This window comes from Rhincodon typus, unplaced genomic scaffold (assembly GCF_021869965.1).
Source record: "Rhincodon typus isolate 14 unplaced genomic scaffold, sRhiTyp1.1 hic_rhity00002452, whole genome shotgun sequence".
NCBI classification, from domain to species: Eukaryota; Metazoa; Chordata; class Chondrichthyes; order Orectolobiformes; family Rhincodontidae; genus Rhincodon; species Rhincodon typus.
In genome coordinates, this window is record NW_025968090.1 from 4,203 (window position 1) to 25,000 (window position 20,798).

General features: G+C 38.6%; 1 protein-coding gene across 1 annotated transcript; it reads left to right on the forward strand.

Moving 5' to 3' along the window:
* Positions 1 to 2,698: 2,698 nt before the first annotated feature.
* net1 (neuroepithelial cell transforming 1) lies at positions 2,699 to 11,320 on the forward strand (the record flags this gene model as incomplete). Its single annotated transcript, XM_048593188.1, has 9 exons — positions 2,699 to 2,821; positions 3,835 to 4,005; positions 4,617 to 4,679; positions 5,512 to 5,608; positions 5,970 to 6,046; positions 6,692 to 6,949; positions 8,591 to 8,761; positions 8,968 to 9,154; positions 9,912 to 11,320. Coding segments are annotated over 9 exons (1,575 nt in total), but the record flags the coding sequence as incomplete, so codon positions are not given.
* Between the last annotated feature and the right edge of the window lie 9,478 nt (positions 11,321 to 20,798).

Consider the following 20,798-nt stretch of genomic DNA (forward strand, 5'->3'; position numbering starts at 1 on the left):
TTGCATCTCCTCTAATCCACTTGTCCCTCATCTTAAACTTATGCTCTGTGGTCTTAGATGTGTCTGCTATGGGGAGGAGATTCTTATGATCTACTATATTAATGCCTCATAATTTTGTATACCTGATTTTTCTTGCCTTTCCATATCATCTGTTTCCTTTAGGTTTTCTTCTCCTGTATTACAGTGCAGTAATTCAGAATTGATATGAATCTTCATTGGGTTAATTCTGGATGCAATACTGCTAACTAAGGGGGCATTGTCTTCCATCAGCAGAATAGCTACATTGGGCAGTGCCTTAGAGGGCTAATCTGCATACTAGGAGGCTTTACTGGATACAGGTACTGTAACTACTTTTGTTTTTGTTTTGGCATCCAGTATTGCACTTCAATAGAACGATACAGCAGAACATTGAGCTGTCGTGTGAAGTGCCTTTGTGCCCATTAGTGTCAGTGATGACTGACAGGAAGTGAAGGAGTGCCAGATTGACATCAATCTAATTTGATGCTAATCAGCTGTTCTGTAGTTATTCTGTTGCTGTCTGTGACAATTGTTTGCCATCCACAGAACAGACATTACCATTGTCCTGCCATTGGAAACATGGATTTTCTTGCGTTATCGTTTGAGTTTCTACTTGCAACTTTACTATTAGAGTAGGTACCTGCTAAACCTGTCCAACCATGGATTGCTGACCTAACAGATCTTATTTTAGGAATGAAGATGAGTAGGTCAGCATTGTAAAGGACACTACTGAACTTTTGCCTTTTGTAACTTGCCCATTCACATCTAGTAACATGCTGTTCTGTTGCTGTTTCAGTATTCCTGTTGGAACATGTGCTACATGAAGGGACCTACTGATCACTTGACTTCAGGCATGCTTTCTCCTTGTGTTTATCTTTTAGCTTGAACAAAATACTGAATTCATGCCAACTCTCAATTCACTAGCATGCAATTAATGCAATCATTACATGCAAGAAATGCTACCTGGAAAAACCTTGCCCATGCCTCAAACGTGCACCTTTTTTCCACAGTTTTTGAGCTTCTGTATCTTATTTGAATTCCAGAAGTCAGGAACTGGTCTATGTTTTTTTTTTAATCAACTGGTGTGAAACTCCTCCAGATCCAGGTAAAATCAGGTCTGTGTATTGGATTGAATCAATTTTCTCCAATGTCATGTACCGTGAGAGCTAACCAATGGATGGGAGACACTAGAAGCTGAATTAAGACAATACCGTAGTAGTCTTCTTAAAAGATGAGATCCTGTTTATAAGTTGAAATTGCTCCATTTCTTCTTTCTGTATTTCTCTTGCTTTTGATACTGCCAGTCTCAATTTCCTGATTTCCCCCTAGCCTTTTCTGTTAGTTTTGATTTGTGTACTAATGCTGGCAGCTCCCAACACTCATCTCCTGCATCAATGGCAAGCTTCAAACTGAACATATTGGAATTATCTTAGCTAGTGGCTGGGCAAGGTATTCTTAAGATTACCTTCGGCTGCTTGATACCCACACTAAGACATTGGTCGCACCAACATACCGTAAAGCATTTTAAAAGCCCTTCAGGTAGTGGTTATCATGAGTTGCTAATGTTTAACTGTATAAAAGGAGTGAATAAGTAAACAAACTGAGGGACATACTTTGTTTCCAATTAAACATGATCCATTACTGAAAATTAAATACTTGTAGTAAAAATTTCCTTTCAAAGCTCAAATGAGGGCCAAGGAGAGGTGGGGAAAAAAGTCTGTTCTTGATTGAGTTTATAGGCATTACAACAAAAAAACAGGTTGGACATGTGTCAATCTAATGTCCAAGCTGCTGTTATTCTGTACTTTTGGATTTAAAATGCCACTCACTTAATAACAATTATCCAGTGTTGGTGGTTATCCACAGGAATGACTCGATAGCCTTAAACTTGCAGACGAAAAGCTTGAAAAGAGGTGTATGCTTGATTATCACATAAATTAACCTGTCTGTAAGAATACTGATGTGTTGTCAGATTTTGTATAGTTAGCAATTTTATACATTTCTATACAACTGTACAGTTTGTTCATCTAAACTGCTGACCCTGAAGCACAACTTTCGGTTATTGAAACTCTCAGTTAATACGGATTTACTTGATGTTAGAATGTCTTCGTGGGTCTTTTAAAGTTTGTTATTAAAGCTTTAGATTAAGTTAGAATTCTTATATGAGGATGGATTTCATTCTGAGCTAACTTTTCACTTATAAACACTAACTTTTTTTTTTCCTTCGTTGTAAGGGTGTACTTTCTCACATCTCTATTCCTATTGAGCTGTTCCAGGTTACATGCAGGATACTTCTTTTGGGGCTGGGTTGTAAGGCAGGCTAATGGCAACAGGTGACCGTTTTTCTTACATCTAGTTCATGCTGTAAGAGACCTAGGGCTGTATGTTAATGCAAGGTTAGGGCATTCTCCTCAATTTGACGCAGCAAAATTTTTATTCACTAAAAGACTACTTTTCTTTGCCTCTTGCCCCTCATTTAAAAACAGTCACTGTTCCTGCCTTGAGTAGAATTTGGCCAAGTTTGACTAGGTCAATAACAAAACACTGCTTTTGTCTGCCTTGAAAACATTGAAAGTGCTTGTTTATTAGGTGTGCGAACAGACACCTTCCTTACGGCTGATCTGATGTAGTCAAAATTCTTTGGGGCTCCCCAAAATCATGATGTTCACAAACTGTACTTTTTGTTCTCTTCCAGGAACCAAGCAACAAGCGGGTTCGGCCCTTGTCACGTGTATCATCTCTGGCAAATTTAATATCCCCATCAAAAAATGGTGCAGTCAGACGCTTTGGTCAAACATTACAGGTAACATTTCTTGTCTGTTTTTTTTTAGTTTTGCTTAACAGTCCTTACTTTGGAATAGCTTTTAGGATTTTGTGAGCACTTTGAAACATTTAGGTCTATAAAGCACTTAATAAAATCTACACCCTCTTCTTCCACGTGTTAACAGCAGATAAGTGCTCTCTGACATCATGCCAAAACAGTTCTGTCGAAAGCACTATTTGAGAAATGTTGACGGTTTAGTTAACAGTAAGATCATCTTTGTCAACCTTGTTCTCCTCTTTTTGACTTCCCTCTTGGAAGGATAAAGTGTTTATTGATGAGGAAAGTTCTATCAGTACAAACCTGGCTTTGGCCACTTAAGGCTAATAAAACTTTATACTACAGTTCAGTTTAAAAGCCTGGTCTCTTGAGTTTTTGTTCAGCTTTATAGTATGTACACGAAATCCTAAATAACTTTTTCAGTTCATTTGTATTTGTATAAAAACAAACTTTGTACACTTTTTTTTGGATATAGGTATAGACCTCAAATGAAGTTTGACATGTTTCACTGGCCAAAAGTCAAAAAGCTGACCTCTGATCAGGTGTAATTTAACCCTGATAAGGCCATAGGAATCAGCAGGCTAGTGCAGTGTGGTTGAGCCATAGACAGAAGTCTGTTGATGGGTTTGATTTGGAGAATATCTTGATTATTGTGTAAATCATGTTGGTTTGGAGGGACCTTCTGAATATTGACTTACCTAGAAAATATAATAATGCAATCAATACATACAAGAAGGACACAGAAACTATAACAATGAACTAGTCCACACAAGTATGCACATCAGCTTTTCAGAGCCTTCTCTATATCTCTGGGTGCTATTGTTAGATTCCTCAAGCATGAAACCATAGATACACAATTTTAGAGTAAATCATCCACAAAGAAATGTCTTTCTTTCAAGACAAAAGTTGTAGTGTTTTAAAGCTATCTTCAAATCTGAATTAAATGCTTTATTGCCTTGTTTTTGGAATGCTAACAGTCCTGATTTTCTATCTAGAGATCCATCACATTCCGCAGTGACAACAAGTCGCCAAGTTGCTCTCAAAAGCTATGCAGCAAAACCTCAGCCCCAACTCCACCTAAAAGGCGCAATAGCAAATTGTGGTCCGAGACTCTAGATATGAGTACAAAGAAGAATTTTTCTTCGAAGGAAATTAAGCGGCAAGAGGTATAAAATACATGCAGTAGAAAGTTTTTGTGTTTTTTTTGGGGTGCTTTATGCATAAGGGCAAAACATACCAAGAAAACTTAAAAGCTGTTTGGAAGACAAATGCTTTCTGGCAGAAGAAAAATATTTTACATTGTGGACCTCCTTGAAGAAGGCTGAAATGTTAGTGTATTCATTCTTTTCCTATAATGTTGGCATTATTTTAAGAATTAGAGGGACTAGATTTAACCATGTAGATCTGTCACTTATTTAATTTGACCTACCAGTGCTATTATTTGTTCCAAAATCCACAATTGTTTGTTCTTCTCAGGGCAGTTAACTTACGTTTGGTGTTAAGTCTAACTGGATATCAAACTCTCAGAACTGTCTCCACACTTTAATCTTGTACTCCAAGTGCAGGTTAAATTTTAACCAGCTGCACCTGCAGTGAACATTGTTTACTTTACGCTTTTTTACTGTTCAAATCCAATAAAAATGGGCATAGCTAAATTTAAGGGAGAAATAATCTTGGGCCACTAAATTTTACTTTAAGATGGCCATGATAACATGCCATTCTTTGCACTTGCTTCATGCCAAGTACATGTCATCAGGAGTTGCTTTTTGTTTTCCAGGCTATATTTGAACTGGTTCGAGGGGAACAGGATTTAATTGAAGACCTAAAATTAGCAAGAAAGGTCAGTATTCTAGTGAAGTCATGCAATACTTGTTTCTTTAAAACTAAAAATACCATAGTCTTTGGTAATTTAAATACTTTTTAAAGTAATCCTTGTCGGAGTTACTTCTGAAGTCTTGTTTTATATAAATGTATAAATCCTGACCATTTGGTGTAAGGTTTACTGGCTTAGATATAATGAAATGATTGTATAAAAATGTTCATTAACATGAATTCAACAGTAAATTTCTTGTTTATTCTTTCATGGGATGTTGGTGTCAATTGCAAGACCAACATTTGTTGCTCATTCCTAATTGCCTTTGAACAGATTGGCTTACTGGTGGTCTGAGGGCAGTTAAGAATCAGCTACGTTGCTGTGGATGTGGAATCTCACGTAGGTTAGTCTGGGTAAGGAACTCAGATTTCCTTCTCTAAGGAACATTAGCGTGCCAAATGGGGTTTTAAAACAATAGACGGTTTCCTGGTTCGAGTTACTGATGCGAGTTTTCCATTCCAGAATTATTAATTGAATTTTAAATTCCACCAACAGCCATGGTGGATTTAGAACCTTTGTGCCCAGAGCATTAGCTTGGCCTTCTGGATTACTAGTTCAGTGACATTACCACTACACCGCGACTGTTTCTCCAAGAAGACTTCATAACTGCTTTGTTGTATTGTAGCAACATCTTGAAATCAGCTGCACCAGTGCTAATTTTGGGTTATTAAGAATGCCAGTCTTTATCTTCTTTAAAATTGATCAACCTAGCAGAATGAGCATTAGAATTCATACCTGCTGTTGTAGTTTAAAACCTACTTAAGAAATAATTATAAACACTCAAATCTGTTGTATTCAGGCTTATCATGATCCTATGCTGAAGTTGTCAATTATGACCGAAGAAGAATTGACACAGATATTTGGAGCTCTTGATTCTTACATCCCTTTGCATGAAGGTGAATATTTCTTTGAAGGAAGTATTAATCAATGTCAGAGTTGATCTTAATAGAATAGAATATCATGTCTTAAGTCAAATCTTTTAATGAGCATCAATTTGTATGCTGATAAAGTTATGCCACAGTCACAACCATATTTCACAATTAACTGTCTTGCTACCAAATCTTGTACTGCCTCAGTTATTCATAATGTTAAATACAATTGTGATGTATTGACTGTGTAATTAATTTCAAATCACTTAAGATTCATGTAATCAACAAACTATAATGCAGAATTTCCTTTTACTTGTGCTCTTTCTATAAATCTTCAATTGATTATGATTGAAGCTGCTGACAATGGAATACGTTTGTTTTCTTCCAGATCTGCTGACTGAACTTGCAAAAACTACAAAGCAAGATGGAACAGTGGAACAAATTGGTCAAATTCTTGTTAGCTGGGTAAGTTGCTTTAATCAGAAGCAAGACTTTTGTTTTTCTGGATTAAACAAAGGCTTTACAGTTGATTTTAATAACCACCATTATCAAATTTACCTGATGTGGGCACTTTAAGCAATATAAATTGGAGCTTTTGCCCCCAGATGGTTAACAAGGAACTTTTTTTTTGTACTGTTCTCCAATCAATTTAGTACTTGTGTCACAAATGCTGACCTTGGTTAATGATACAGGATAGTCCTGAGGAAGCAGCCATTGCTAAAGGCCTTTTTCCTTTTTTTTTGGAATCAGTTACCAGGTGGTATGAGAGTGAATTCAAGTTGCCGTAAATACTATGTCTAAACATGTAATTCTGGATATATTTGAAAATAACCCAGGTTTAGTTAAAAGGAAAGACCTCCACTTCAATTTCATATCAAAATAACTTTTTCTGTATAATTTTATGGGGGTGGCAGACTTTGCAATGCATTAAATAGCTTACAAATAGCTATGGCTGCTTCTTCCTCATTGATTTCCCTAGTTGAATTATCCAGAATATTACAGCTTATGATTTTAAATAGTTTTTCACTCTTCAAATGTAATACAAAGTAATTCATTTCTTCAATCCATTGCAAAATCACCCCTAATGTTCATGTTTGTTTTTTTTTCCAGTTACCACGGCTTGATGAATACAAGGAATACTGTAGTAATCAACTGGCAGCAAAAGCACTCTTGGATCAAAAGAAGCAGGACAAGAGAGTGCAGGATTTCCTTCAGCGTTGTCTAGAGTCACCCTTCAGCAGGAAACTGGACCTTTGGAGTTTCCTGGATATTCCTCGCAGCCGGTTGGTGAAGTACCCCCTACTGTTAAAGGAGATCTTGCGACATACACCTACTGATCACTTGGATCAGAAAAGCCTGGAAGATGCAGTAAGTGTTTATGCTGGATAAAAACTATTTTGTTGAGGATTAATTACTTTAAACTGAAACTATGCTTTATTATATTTTGTAGATCAGATTATTAAAATTATGGCACTATAGGATCTGTTGACCTTTAAAAATACTAAAATTACACACATAGGATGAAAAATGTATCTGTCTTGCTTTTGAAGAACATATTAGCTGCTTGTTTTTAATATCCCCCTGTGAATGTTCCATTGACCCTCTATAATGAATTATTTCTTATTTCTACCTTATTTTCTTTACTTACTGCCTGAAACCTTTTTTCAGAAAATCAGTTAGGCCCTCCATCTGTTGGAAATTAATCCTATTTTTGAGTTTTCAATTGGTGAATCTTTTGTCTGCCTTCCCTTGCTACAATATAATTACATTTTATAATGTGGTATTCCATCACCTAAACAAAAGAAATACTGCAGAAGCTGGAAATCTGAAACAAAAACGGAAACTGCTGGAAAAACCCAGCAGCATCTGTGGAGTCAAAGCCAAGTTGATGTTTTGAGTCCAGTGACCATCCTTCCGTTCTCAAGAAGGGTCACTGGACCTAAACGTTAACTATTTCTTTCTCCATAGATGCTACCAGGCCTGCTGAGTTTCTGCAGCAGTTTCTGGTACTCGGTCACTTCCTTTTGTATTTGGTACACTGCATATAAATTCTAGAATCTGATTTTAACTTTCCAGTGGCTTTTTTCCTGCAAGTATTTCTGTATGTATATTTACCGTTGTTGTTCTACTGTGTGCAGCTGTGATTTACTTAAGTGTAGAGGGTTTTTTTTGTGCATGCACAATTACACAGTATCTTAAATGGGCCACTTCGTATGAGACTTTCATGGGTCACTTTGCACAAGGCCTCCGTGTGTTTCGGGTGCTGTGCATCCATGCAGCTTACATGGAACGTTGGTTGCAAGTTCATGATGTGGAAATGCTAGGAGTAATTGACAAGTATAAGAGCTTTAAACTAAATATAAGGTTGAATATTTTTTTTCACTTAGTTTTTAGTTTTTTAAATTCCTCTAATAAAGTAAACTAAGTAAATGCAACTGCAGAAAGTGTGACACTTGCTTATTCGCCACCTCCTTCCTCACTGTCCATGGCCCCAAACATACCCTGCAGGTGAAGCAGTGTTTTATTATACTTCTTTCAATCTAGTTTACTGCATTCACTGTTTGCAATGCAGTCTTCTTTACATTGACAAGATCAAACGCAGACTTTGTGGAACTCTTCCACTCTGGTCAGAAATGCCTGGACTTGCTGTAATGGTCAAATGAAGCATGACGTAAGCTTGAAGAGCAACTAATTCTCCATTTGACCCCTTTTTCAGCCTTTGGTCTCTATTGAATTCCATGTTTTCTTGCTGTCCCATGCATCTTCTTTTTTTACAATTTACATTTTTGTGTCCCCTCCATTTAATAACCCTTGTCTTTTTCCTTGGACCTTGACACCATCTGCCCCCTTGTTGCTCTTCTGCCTCTGTCAAAAGTAAGTTAAAATTTTCCAACGTCTTTCTGCTCTGAAGAGTCATACAGCCATACTGACTTTCTCTAGCTTTGTTTGTTTATGATAATTGTTTGTACAGTTTACTGCGTTTGCTGATCTTTGGATATTGCTTTCCAGATTGCCATTATTCAAGGAGTCCTATCAGACATCAATGTGAGGAAAGGAGAGTCTGACTGTCGGTACTACATTGACAAACTGGACTATCTGGATGATAGACAGAAAGACGCTCGAATTGAAAGCAGCAAAGCACTGCTCTGCCACGGAGAGCTGCGAAACAATAGAGGAACAGTAAGTTTAATAGTTGCCTCTTACTGCTGTTTGACTTGTCAGTTTATTTGATTCTTGCTATTATATTTATAGCTATGTAACTGAACTGAAACTGATATCAATGTGTCTAGGTGTATCACCTTTCTAGTGTGATTTTTATTTATTAAATGTCTTATGAAGGATCTCTTTTCAAGGTGTGTAATAATTTTGCTATTTTATTTTCCCAGAAACTGTATGTCTTCCTGTTCCAAGAAATCCTAGTCCTGACTCGCCCAGTGTCCCGTAATGACCGCCAGTGTTACCAAGTATACCGTCAGCCAATTCCAGTTCAAGATCTTCTACTAGAAGATCTTCAAGATGGAGATACCAAAATGGGAGGTTCTTTCAGAGGAGCCTTTGGCAATTCTGACAAAGGTGAGTCAAGCTTAAATGGAACAGAGTGTCATAGATGCACGAATTGCTGATTTAGAGCTGCAAGATAATCTTTGTGCTTCGTGTAATGCCTAAAATTTGGGCAAGTAACTTAGCAACATGTCAATTAGCTGCATCTCAAGATAGTTCTTTGTTTACTGGCTTTGACATTAAAATATCAATACAAAGTCAATTATTTCAACAGTTTGTCTCAAAACAATTTGACAGCACGGTGGCTCAGTGGTTAGCACTGCTGCCTCATAACACCAGGGACCCAGGTTCGATTCCACCCGCGAGCAACTGTCTGTGTGGAGTTTGCACATTCTCCCCATGTCTGCCTGGATTTCCTCCGGGTGCTCCGGTTTCCTCCCATAGTCCAAAGATGTGCAGGCTAGGTGGATTGGCCATGCTAAATTGCCCGGACATTTCGGGGATGCGTAGATTAGGTGGGTTCTAGGGGAATGGGTCTGGCTGGGATGCTCCAAGGGTCTGTGTGGAGTTGTTGAGCTGAAGGGCCTTTTTCCACACTGTAGGGATTCTTAAAAAAATTTAATGTCTTGCTGTTAATTTCTAATTCATTAAATGAACACATTTGGGTTAATTTTGTTATAATGTCTGTAACATACACTGTTCAATAGGTAGACGTGAATATCTGATTTCTTCACAAATTCTTTAGTATCTTCTTTACATAATATCTATGATATTCAGTAAGAAAACTGGCCTTTTTCCACAAATGTTCTCATCATTATTTTATTTTCAGCTAAAAATATCTTCAAAGTTCGTTTTCAACATTCAGTGCAAGGGCAGTCTTCGCATACACTCCAGGCCAATGACATTTACAACAAACAACAGTGGATGAATTGCCTACGAAACGCGATGTCTGTCTACCAGACATCACCTTGTCCAGTAGACCACAAGGAGCTCTTTGAGTTAAATGAAGAATCTGAGCAAAGCTCACCCCAGCCAACTGACTTCATACAAGAAGTGCAGTCACCCACCTTTTCCGAAGCTGCAGAAATGGCAGATAGTGGATCAGAAACAGGCTCTAACATGGACACGAGTGATTCTGAACCAAACAGCCTAGAGAAGGAAGAAATGGTAGAGCATTGTGATTCCTTACTGAAACAAAGCATTGAAACAGTTGAGCAAAAAGAACAAATGACAAAGAGAACAGAAACATTAGTGTGAACGCATGTTTCTGGTTCAGGAAAGGACTTTATTTATACTCCTGTACAGTGTTTGTACTGTGGTGTAGCAGCAGGATTAAATTGCTAATCTTGTTTTTCTGTTTTATGGCAGCTATTAAATGAAATCAGCTTTGCTGAACTATTCTGATCTTTTTACAAAGTGACAATAAATCAATAGTAATTTTTAAATTACTGGGTTATTCACTGCAGCATAATTGAATTAGAGCCTCGTTTGTTGCAGTTTTGTCAATGGCATATACTGCCTTACCAATTTTTATTTTTGTATAATACATTCCCTTCTGTTATCCATATTCTTTGCAGGCATTTAAGATTATTTCTGTGTAGTTTAAGGTTTTTGTTATTTTGTAATTAACCAGGGAAATTTGAGATCCAATGTAATACTTAAAGGAAAAATTACTTAACAATTCAGACATAAAATACTTATATTGTATGCAACTTTTAAGATCAGCAAAAATTTTGTCAAGTCAATTTCTAGGTGTTATGCAATTCAATCTGAGCCATTCCTGTGATTGTGTTGACCATTCACCTATTGTATGATCTTGCACAAGATCTTTGTTAATGTAAGTGTGTAAAGTGTTTTGTGCTTCTGACTACTGAGAATTACCAAAGAAACAGATGTTGATGGATAATAGTAAGTCGCAGGAAGGTAGAGAAGAATGAGCATTTAATGAAATTTCAGGAAAGGAAAGCTGATTAGCTAGAGTTACATGATATGAGATGGTGCATAAGTGACTAAGGCTTAAATAGCCATAGCATTGTGTATGGGAGAAAAAATATTGCAGCATAACGTGGAACAAGTATGTGTTGTGAAAGTGAGTGCTGAAGGAGTTGTCTGGTATGTAGTTATAATTGTGTATAATACACATGGAAAGGTGGTACATGTGAAAAGTATTAAAGATGGGCATTTCTCTGTACAAATTTAGCCTCAAATGTACAATAAAAACTGGAAAATTCTAACCTGTAGTTGTTTGGCCAGTGTTTTTATTTTTGCAGTTTACACTACCTGGTAATAGCTGGTGTTTTGGCTTAATAATGAAGTAAAGAAAAGCACTGCAGATTCTGGAAATCTGAAATAAATCAGACAATGCTGTAAAAACTAGGTTGAATAGCATCTGTGGAGATGAACAGTTAATGGTCTGGATTTTGTTTTCTGGCAGGATGAAGGTGGTGACACAAAGTGAATAATCTGCTTGCTCCCTTCCCCCTTGACTGGTTCTAGGAATTAGTTTTTCTTCTGCTAATTGGTAACTGCTTGGTGGAAAAGCCCACAGGAGGGTCTTTGTGCCGATTCTGCAGTCTGGAACAGGATGGCATGTGGCAGGGGCTATGCTGTGGAGAGGAACTTGGCCAGGGCTACAAATTTTAAAGGCCCCACCAGTCTCTGAATCTGTCCTTGTTCATAGGGAACGTTCAAAAAATAATCAAGAAGTAAAAATATGCAGATTCTACCACCGTCAGAAAATAAACCTTCATCCGATGGAAGAAATCGAGGTTGCGGGCTTTTTCTACCACCTTCAGATAAGTCTGTTAGCTGATATCACGCACTCCAAAGCTTTTCCTATCTGATGTTCAGAGAGTGTTGCAGGCAGCAAAGTCAAACTATTGAGCTTGTTAAACTGATTTATTTCAGAATGGCAGGCTTCTGATTTCCATGGCCACTCATCAGATACCAGTGCAGTGATTTCATTGCTCACATGATCACATTGTGTCAGCACATTGTGGGGGAGGGGGAGATTTTGTGGTTGCAAAATCCAATCCATTATGTCAGGTCAATGATTCATTTTCAAACTGATTTCCTTGCAAAACTTCTCTTTAAATATAAGTCTGTTTGGAATATAATCTATCTGCATCCACCTTTTTTAATTGCTCTGCTCTGAAATTCAACAGTCCCAATTTCTCTCACCTCTCCACAAAACAAGTCCAAGTACTCGTATCTTCCCAACAAGTCTGTTCTGCATCCCCAGGATTTGGAATCCTCCTCGTTTTAATCAACCTGTTCAGATGTGATGGCACACACCTGGAGCAGGTAGGACCTGAACCCAGGTCTTCTGGCCCAGAGGTAGGGATGCTGCCACTGAGCCACAAGTCCTAATTCTCCCTTGAATCATATTTGGCAGCATTAAGTGCAGTTCTGCAACTGAAGGCTCAAAATCTATTCTATTTGTGGCTCCTTGTATGAATCACCCTGCTGTATTTGCAAAGCATTTTAAATGTACAAATAAAAGTTAGTTGCTGCAATGAAACTTTTATATCCCTGCCCTATATTCAATCAAACTAACTCAAATCTATGTTCCTTCACAGTATTTTAGCATACTACAATTAATCATGTGTTTGAGTCAAAACAGTCTACAGGACATAAAAGGCCCTTCAGCCTGTTGAGTCTGTGCTGGTGAAACCAAACCTAACTACTCTCCTCCCCATTTTCTAATTGTTCTAATCCCCTTTTTTCAGTTTTGGTGAATTTATTTGAATAGTATCCATTGTAGAAGTTTTAAATAGCTAGTTAGGTCTCTTTTGAGTTGGTTACGTGATGCAACTGAGTTCTAATACAAATATCATTTCACTATACTAACAAAGCTGTGTTACCTTATTTATTTTGAGTTTGATGTCTTCATTAATTTTAATGGTTGTGGAAATGTCAGACAATCTTAAACCTGCTGCTTTTTCAACCCAATTGTTGGGAGATGATTAAAGGCTGCATTACTTGGCCTCAATTATTCCCCATCCTGAGTTGGGAGCACTTGATGCTGATACTTGAGCAAGAGAAAGGGCACGATACACTTTCCAATGTTAAAATACTACTTGGCTTGGCTTGAAGCAGGATCGACCGGCTGAATTGCCTCCTCCTGCTTGTGTCCCTGTAAATGCAAAGATTTACCAGATACAGGTATCTTCATTTATGACACTACCCAGTTAGTAACTGTTGAAATGATTTAACTTTTCATAATTGCAGCATGGATTTGAACCTGGAAAAAGACTGTATTTGCACTGACAGCTAGTAAACGTGTTTTAAGAGCCAAATTATTGCAGAAATTTGAATACTTTTTTAACAAGAGAGCTAGAAACAGTTTAATGAAAAGAAACCAAAGAGGTGCAAATCTGAAACAAATACAAATTGCTGGGAAAACTCAAGATCTGGCAGCGTCTGTGTAGAGAAAGTAGAGTTAATATTTCTGGTCTGGTAGTCCCTCAGAGCTGATTATAGCTAGGAAAAGGTTGGCATAAATGCTGAAGATGGGTGGGGGAGGGATCATTAGCTGTTATTTCCACCACCTTCAGCAGGACGCCACTGCTGACCACACAGTACCCTCCCTTGTCAGGCCTTCTGGGACAACTTGGTCCACTCCTTCACTCCCGACACCTCCCAAAGCCTCATTGCACCTTCCCCTGCAATCGCAGAGAGTGAACCACCATTTACTTCTGCCCTCCTCACCTATCCAAGACCCCAGACATAGCTTCCAAGAGAAGCAACAATTTACCTACACTTCACTCAATCTGGACAATTGTATTCACTACTCCGTGTGGTCTGGTCTACACTTGGGAGACAAAATGCAAACTGGGTAAGTGCTTTACAGAATGCCTACTTTCTATCTGCAAAAATGACCTTAAGCCTCCATTGCCTGTCACTTTCAACACATCAGTGTTCCCTGTTCAGCATCTCTGTTTCAGGCTTGCTCTAGTGCTCCAGTGAAGCTTGACAGAACCTGGAAGAACAACATCTCAATTTCCACCTGGACACCATGCAGCCTTCAGGACTCAATATCAAATTTTGATAATCTTAGGACCTGAGCAGCTTCTCCCACGTCCTTACCCCAAACCCCACACACCAAACCTTGTCATCACATGAGCTACTACACAACCAACCCATTGTCAACTAGTAATGGTCCCATTAGCAGCTATTGATTCTCCCAGGCTGAGCTTTACCCATTCCTTTGTCTGCCCAACTGTTGTTCTCTCTCAGGATGCTATTTCCACCAATCTTTTATCCTCTTTCCCCCTCCTCTCCTTCAATCCCCCCGCAACCCCATCCTCAGCATATATATCAAACTTTTCCTAGTTACAATCAATTCTGAAGGATTTTGAGTCACTGGACCCAAAATGTTAACTCTGTTTTCTCTACACAGATGCTGCTAGACCTGTTGAGTCTTCCCAGCAATTTCTGTTTTTGCTTCTGAACAATTGAGTGGCCTCAGTGATTATTACCTTTATCCTATTTGCTGTATATTGGTAAAGTTCCTTTTTATCACCAATATTGTTTGCGTGACCATGGTATAATCTGGAAAGATTGCCACAAATAACAATAAAATGTTTGAATAATGTGTTATTTAGTCTACAGTTATATTAAAAAAAAAAGACTGACTTGTGTTACTTTAAAACTGCAGGGTTTTTTTTATGCAAACAAGTTCTGTTCTAACCACTAATGTATGAAGTAAGCCAGCTGTTATCACTTGTAATGTGTGCAATTTGTACTCTTCTTGAGTTTAGCGTTTTGGGGGCTAGTAACAGTTCAAAGTGATTTACCAAGAACTGGATTTGTCTGCAAAAATTACAGACCGAGAATGCTAAAGCACCATCTGTTTTACTGAAATCCTTCTACTGGGTGTGGTATCAAGTGAAATGGGAGAGTAAAGAAAAATATTTCTACTTATCCCACAACCAATTTTAAACTTTTCATTGTTTCCATGCCACACCCCTCAAACTGACACTCTGTTCAGAATTGTTTTGAGAGTTCACCTCAATGTAACTCAGTTACTTTTGAAAATTGGACACTTTGATTCCTTGCGGCTAAGCACAGTGTACAGCAATACTCAGACTAAAAAGGATCCGAGGTTCCCATCAGATCCTGGTTCCCAAGGTAACAACTGGCCAATATGATCTTGGAGTAAGGAGGGTTAAAATCTTCAAGGTTCAAAGGAGGGAAGGGATGAATGGAAAATTCTTAATCACGAATCAGTAAACTATGGCTCTGCTCACACATTGAATAACTATCCAGTTGAAATCCATCTAGTAAAATCAGTTTGTCACTATGTGCAGTTTTAAAGAACTGAGCATGTAGATTCTACAGCCATGCAAAAAGGTTAAGATACAAAACTACCTCTTAGTTCAGCCCACAGTAAATAAGCTGACAAAAGTGAATTATGCAGCCCTTCCCAATGGTGCCTGTGACTTGGCAGTGTTATTTTTAAATGTTAAAAGGTCCGTAAACCTCTGAGTGTCTCCTTTTTCCTGAGCAGTTTTTAAAAAAAACATTCACTCCCTCAGAATAAATATAGACTAAATTACTGTGTCTGAGATGTCAGCACAAACTTGTTGTTTTAACTGATGAAAACCAATCCTCTGGAGGAGCGAAAGCTTTTGTTTTTTAGAGGGGCAACGTGAGGTTTTATTGGTAAATGTTCCTTCCAAAGATAGATGTGAGCTTGCCACGAGTGCCCCACTCAAATGTTCACAAGAATTTGGTTTTAAACTGACATTTAATAATAGCTCACAAGAGATAGAGTTCTCATTCACCTTCAGCTGCTCTGAAGACCCAAACTGAATTGGTATAGAATCTATCCACTGAGCCATTATGGAACTTCATATGACGAGACATAGTTAAGGCAAATAGCAAAGACGTGAAGAAGAGAGAAAGCATAAGTTGATAAGATAATGTAGGCAGTTTTGTGTGTATGTGGGAGTTTGGGGGTGGGGGAATGATGTTTGTAGTTCATAAACATCAACATAGACCAATAGGGCTGAATTGCCTGTTTCTGAGCTGTAAGTTCTATTATTCACATAGCTGGTAGGGCCATCTATTCTGCTTGGGACAGCTATATTATATGCTGTTACATTGTCTTTGTTACACATTCATCTTTGGAAATCTCTTACCGCTTCATTAATGTATTCATTGAAAAGGAATAGTTAATTTTCTTTTGCCCGTTAAGTTGCTTATGTTTAATATTGAAATTAAATTTGTTCAGAGCTGTCCAGTATTATTATATTTATCAGGATGTGTGTTTCCAGGTCACAAAATAAAAGATTTTATGATGTTTTTTCACCTGTAGTGTGAAAATTGGATGGGAGAGAGTTGAAACGAAGAGAACAGTTCCCTCCCGGAATAGGAAATAGTCCATGTTTCTCTTGTCTAAAATGAATGAGACCTCTGGGTCCATGTTTGGCCAACTTAGTGATGACTGTTTTTGGGTGCAAACTTTAAACCTAATTCAGAAGTTCAGTGTCACCAATTTAGAGATTGAATCACAGGATACAGCATTTAAGCACTTTTTCCACCTCTTCCAAATTACTTCAGGCACTGTTGTGCAGTATAGTTCCGCAGGAAGAAACCTCTTGAATTCTGTCTAATTAATATTCTTAATCTGCAGATCTGGGCAGTTTGTTTATCATCTATTTTACTGGAGAACATTGCAGGCAAACTCAATCCTGTCTTTCGACACGTACACTTCCATTTAAAACGATTGCTTAGCTTTTGGGGTTAGAAACCTGGCTGACTACCTTTCCTTCCCTAAGGATACAAGAATCAATTTGAGTTCCTTTACTGTGCCTCCCAAACCCCTCTGCCACTGTCACTCCAGCCTTGCTGAAATCAAGCAATCATAACTAGAGATTGGTACACAGCTCTTCCTTCACCTGGGCTGGCAAAGGCACTTAACCATTTGACCAACTAACAGCTGTGGAATAAGCTTGTATGTGATGGCGTTGATTAGCTCAGTTGGCTGGACTGCTGGTTTGCAATTCAAAGTAACACCAACAGCATGGGTTTAATTCCTGCACTGGCTGAGATTGCCATTGAAAAACTTTCCATAACCTCTCCTCTTGCCTGAGGCATGGTGACCCTCAGGTTAAACCACCACTGGACGCCTGTCTGTAATGAGAGAGTAGCCCCGTGGTCTGGTAGGACTATGGTGACTTTACCTTTCCCTTGTCAGTAAATGTGGAAAGCCTTGACAGATATATGGTGACTGCCTAATAGTGAACCCGTCAACCTTTGAACATATTTAGAACTCTTAAATGGATTTACATTGTGGAATCTGCATTATTTTTTCCGTAAGTCTTCCTCCACTGATGTTTCTCAAATATTGAGACTTTATTCAACATTGTAGGAGGCGTTCCGTCCATGAATAGTGAGCAAATTGCTTAGGTATATCTGTATAAATTGAAACAACTAATTTACTTGCTTTCCATCCTATCGATGTTGAGGATAGGTGTATTGAATCAGTCAGTGTTCTGGAAGTATAAATAACAAGCCACGCTTATCCCACAGGCACACTTTTCTCCAATTCACAAGAACTTGTTGGAAAGTTCCAGGGAAAGCTGCCTGTATGAACTACAAGGTGCTGCGAGCATAACTTTGTTAAATCTGTTTGTGGGATGTGGGTGTTGCTGACCCGGCCAGCATTTATGGCCCATCCCTAATTACCTTTGAGAAGCTGACTGTGTTCCAAGTTAATCCAGGAACAAATACTTCAGGGGTGAATATTCCTGGAGGAAATGAAGGTTAATGGTTGGATATATTTCACAATTTAGCTCATTTGTTTTTATAGGCATAAAGGACATAGTCATTAACTTTAACACAGTATTAATTTATGAGTATTGTGAAGGAGAGCAGTTCGTGAAACCTGAGCAGCAAGAGCTGGCACTAGAGAGCTTTTGACTGACCCTGTTTGTGTTCCTGTATTGAAACTGACATGTGTCTTGATTGAAGTTGATAACTATGCTATGACCTTTTTTTGCTTATCCATAAACATGGAGTCCCATCACTTTTCAAAGTAAATTATACTAATTATAATCCATTTGATATAATAACAAGCACAGTTGATGGGCAGACTGTAGATTATGTAAAAAGTACAATTTAACATTATTCCCGATTCAGACAGAAGAAGATGCCTGGAGATACACAATTATGGAAGTTTACAGCACAGAAAGGGACTATTGTATCTGTGTAGGTTCCTTCTCAATTCAATCCAAATTGTATTCCACTGGCCTCTCTTTCTCACAGTTCTGCCTCTTTCTCTGTTTCAGATGGTTTCCAACTGTTCCCTTAAAGGATGTATAAACCTGAATGGATTTCTAGGCCATTTCAGAAGGAAGTTAAAATTCAGTTGTGTGGGAAGAAGTCACAGATAGAATAGAAATTGTTGAAGTTCTGAAGAAGGGTCACTGGACCTGAAATATTAACATCTGCGGAGAGAAGGCAGATTTAACAGAGTTGAGCTTTTCCTGCAATTTCTGTTATTGTTTCTGATTTCCAGCATCTGCAGTTCTTTGTCTTTTTGTTTGTTTCACCTATAGATGAGACCAGGCATAGGCATCAAATTTACAAATTGGAGTTCACAGAAGCCTGGAGGTTTGCAAAGACTTTTCCAGAGGTCGACAAGATAGTGTGAAAGTGATGTGAGGCTGAAAGCTGCTGCTCGCATGCGCTGGCTGTCTGACTCAGGAGTGGAATGGACATGGAGGGACACTGAACGGCACGAGGAATGCCAGGTAGACCTATTGTTACCAAGGTTGATGGTGGCAAGCCAGTTCAGCTCTGCTCAAAACTGGAGATTTTCTTAAAATATCTAAATTAAACTTAGTTAGAATCAAAGAAAGACTGCCCAGAATCAAGTCTCCCTGGTGACGTTTCCCCTAATTTAGATGGATTGGTCCACGATTCCTAACTGGTTTGCAAAAAGTCCCTTCCAGCAAAGGGGTTTGGGAAGCATCGGTTTAGAGAACCAGTTGAGTTCATCACACACTCAGCAGTTTGCTGATCTTTTTTTTAAAAGTGAATAATGACTTTATATTTCTCATGAGAAAGCTTTCCTATTTTTTGTAGCTCTTTGTAATGGTGTAACAGAAGGACAGCTCTGTATTAGGATCTCTGCATCATCGCAGTGCATTCAGTTCAGCGTTTGGCAACTGACAGTCACATATCTGGGCTCACACCTGATGAATATCGCTTTGGTGTGTCTATGCCTCAGGAATGAGGAGCACTGAGAGCACCGGGCTTATTATAAAGCGAGAGAGAGGCTCAAGGAATTGTAAAACCAGGCATAAGAGCGTAAAACATTTTCCTACATACCGAAACGTAGAGACTACACACAAAATGCTTCACCAAATTTAGGGACGTCGCCCTTCACTGCCTCTGGGTCAAAATCCTGGAATTCTATCCCTAATTGCATTAGGAGGTCTACCTACAGCACATAGACTGCAGTGGTTCACTATCACCTTCTCCAGGGCAACTAAAAATCAGCAATTAATGCTGAGAGGTAGGAACTGCTGATGCTGGAGTCTGAGATAACAAGGTGCAGAGCTGGATGAACACAGTAGGCCAAGCAGCATCAGAGGAGCAGGAAAGCTGACGTTTTGGGTCTGGACCCTTCTTCAGAAAATCAGCCATTGATGCTGGACCAGCCAACATTGTCCATGTCCCACCGTTGAATAAAAAGACTTGCCTACTTTTGCCAGTACTTTACAACAAGTTGAATCCAGTTTACGCCCTGAGGAGCTCCATGCCTTATGATTAGGTAAGAACTTATTACTGGGCTCACCATATGTTGCTGCCAATGTTAATTGTATATTGAGACTGAGTGTACATGGAGGCGTGAAACCTTTTGTGATTGAATCACTTGGGGCACTGTCTGCTTTGGCAAGGCATTATAAAGTGTAGGAGTGGGAGCTGTAAAATGTAATTATTTACTAGCTTCTCATTAGAAGAATAAATGAAAAACGTATTTTTTTTTAAAGATTAAGAAGTTTATTGAGCTTTAAACAGATAAATGTTTCACTATTACAGCTGAGCATTGACTAACACAAATCCTATGTGCAGTTTTCCTGCATTTATGTTTCCCACTGCCTTTTCTCCTTTACAAAGCCTTCATCTGAGTCACTTTTACATTTCCTCCGGAAGGCCAGAGGCCAAGGATAATGTAGATAATGTTTTGCAATTTCCAACTCAAATGTCATGAGTCAGGGAATACACCTTGCGTCATAGGTATACACCATGTATGAAGGTGGTGAATCTGTGAAACTCATTGCCATAGAAGGCTGAGGAGACTGAGTTTATTTAGGACAGAGATGGATAGATAGGAGCAAATTACTGCTCATGCTGGAATCTGAACTGAAAACAAAAATGCTGAAGATCACAGCAGGTCAGGCAGCTTCTGTGGACAGAGAGCAAAATAACGTTTCGAGTCTAGATGACTTTTCATTACAGCTGACTTGCTTTCTCTCCAAGGATGCTGCCTGACCTGAAATTCTGTGATCTCCAGCAATTTTTTGTTTTCAGAGATTGATGGGTGCTTGATTAGTAAGGGGATCGAGGGTTACTGGGAGAAGGCAGGAGAATCGGATTGAGAAACATATCTGCCATGACAAATGGCGGAGCAGATTTGATGGGCTGAATGGCCTAATTTTGTTCTATAGTCTTATGGTCTTTATATTGTGATGAGAGGCTG